Source organism: Otolemur garnettii, unplaced genomic scaffold (assembly GCF_000181295.1).
Source record: "Otolemur garnettii isolate 467f Iridium unplaced genomic scaffold, OtoGar3 scaffold00018, whole genome shotgun sequence".
NCBI classification, from domain to species: Eukaryota; Metazoa; Chordata; class Mammalia; order Primates; family Galagidae; genus Otolemur; species Otolemur garnettii.
In genome coordinates, this window is record NW_003852413.1 from 25845246 (window position 1) to 25846906 (window position 1661).

Below are 1661 nucleotides of genomic sequence, written 5' to 3' on the forward strand. Positions count from 1 at the left end.
TCCCAAGTAGCTGGGACTACAGGCACCCACCACAACGCCTGGCTATTCTTTGGTACATTTGTCATCGTTTAGCAGGCCCAGGCTGGGCTTGAGCCTACTAGCTTCAGTATATGTGGCCATTGCCCCACTCACTGAACCATGGGTGCCAAGCCAGGGTCTTTTATGTTTTAACCAAATCTTTTTTTTTTTTAAGAGACGGTCTCACTTTATTGCCCTTGGTAGAGTGCTGTGGTGTCACAGCTCACAGCAACCTCCAACTCTTGGGCTTAGGCAATTCTTTTGCCTTAGCCTCCCAAGTAGCTGGGACTACACGTGGCGCCTGCCACAACACCCAGCTATTTTTTTTTGTTATAGTTTGGCCAGGGCTGAGTTTGAACCCACCACCCTTGGTATATGGGGGCCAGCGCCCTATCCACTGAGCCACAGGCACCGCCCAAATTTTAACCAAATCTAAAGACCATAATGAACATAACCATTGGCTTAAAGGACTTTTTAAAATTTGGTTCTTGCAAATTATGTTGCAAACTCAAACCAGACCCACAATCATACCAGTTTCTAGGTTCTCACTTTGGCTGTCCTTTCTTAGTTGAGGCTTTAAGATTTTTGCTGTGATCCCTGCAGACCTGATGGACACCAGAACAACCTGAGGAGTTCTGCATATGAATCTCTAATGGAAATTGTGAAAAACAGTGCTAAGGATTGTTACCCTGCAGTTCAAAAAACTACTTTGGTCATCATGGAACGACTACAACAGGTGCTTCAGATGGAGGTAAGACTTAAGCGCATTCCTCGCTATTGGTGGGAATTGGACATATAGGTTTTTTTTTCTTTCTACAATTTAACATTTGTATTGCTTGTCATAGATTATTCATACATACGTTACTCTACATATGTTATGTGTGTTTTTAATTTACTTTCTTATATTAGCATTAGTAGATTAATGGTCCAGGCAACCCCAGCAAAAGTGCAAGGTTTTTACTTAGAACATTATTTTGTTCTTTTCCTTGTAGTCACATATCCAGAGTACATCCGATAGGATCCAGTTCAATGACCTTCAGTCTTTACTCTGCGCAACTCTTCAGGTATGGTGGTGCCTATCACTTCTTAATAACTCTTAGGAAGAGTAATTAGCTTCTCAGTATGACGAGCTCGTGTACACACAGAATAATCAGTGTCCGACCTTTTTTTTCTCTGCTGCACATAATGAAGAAAAATTGTCTTGGCCCACACATTAAATACACAAACACTAATGAAAGCTGATTGGGGGAGGGGTAAGATCTATGCATACTTTTGGCAATATATGACACCACAGATAAGCAAAAATAGTCCTCACAAAATTAGCATGCGCACCATAGTGGACACCCCTGGATTAATACTGGTCAGATGCTGTTTTCAGAAGGCTTTGGTCTATGACTGGGAAAATAATTCCCTGCCTTCCTTTCTTACTTGTCCAGAATATTCCAATTTGTTTTATACAGTATAAGGAAGAAAACTACTCAGTGTGTGGTGATCTCTCCCAGCTATACAGCTAATTTGTATATTGGCAATTTTTTTATTATCGTTGGGTGTTTTTTTTATTTTTTGCAGAGCTGAGGTCTTTCTATTGGCCAGGCTGGTCTTGAGCTCCTGGTCTCAAGCAGTTCTCTCAAGTTGGTTCCCTA

At 41.4% G+C, this 1661-nt stretch overlaps 1 protein-coding gene across 1 annotated transcript in view; it reads left to right on the forward strand.

Annotated features, from left to right (window-relative positions):
• The window catches only part of KPNB1 (karyopherin subunit beta 1), a 37123-nt gene that overhangs the window by 21426 nt on the left and 14036 nt on the right, over positions 1–1661 (forward strand). The window contains exons 13-14 of the mRNA XM_003786443.2: positions 622–769; positions 1011–1082. Coding sequence (XP_003786491.1) covers positions 622–769; positions 1011–1082 — 220 coding nt within the window. The remainder of the gene's footprint in view (positions 1–621; positions 770–1010; positions 1083–1661) is intronic.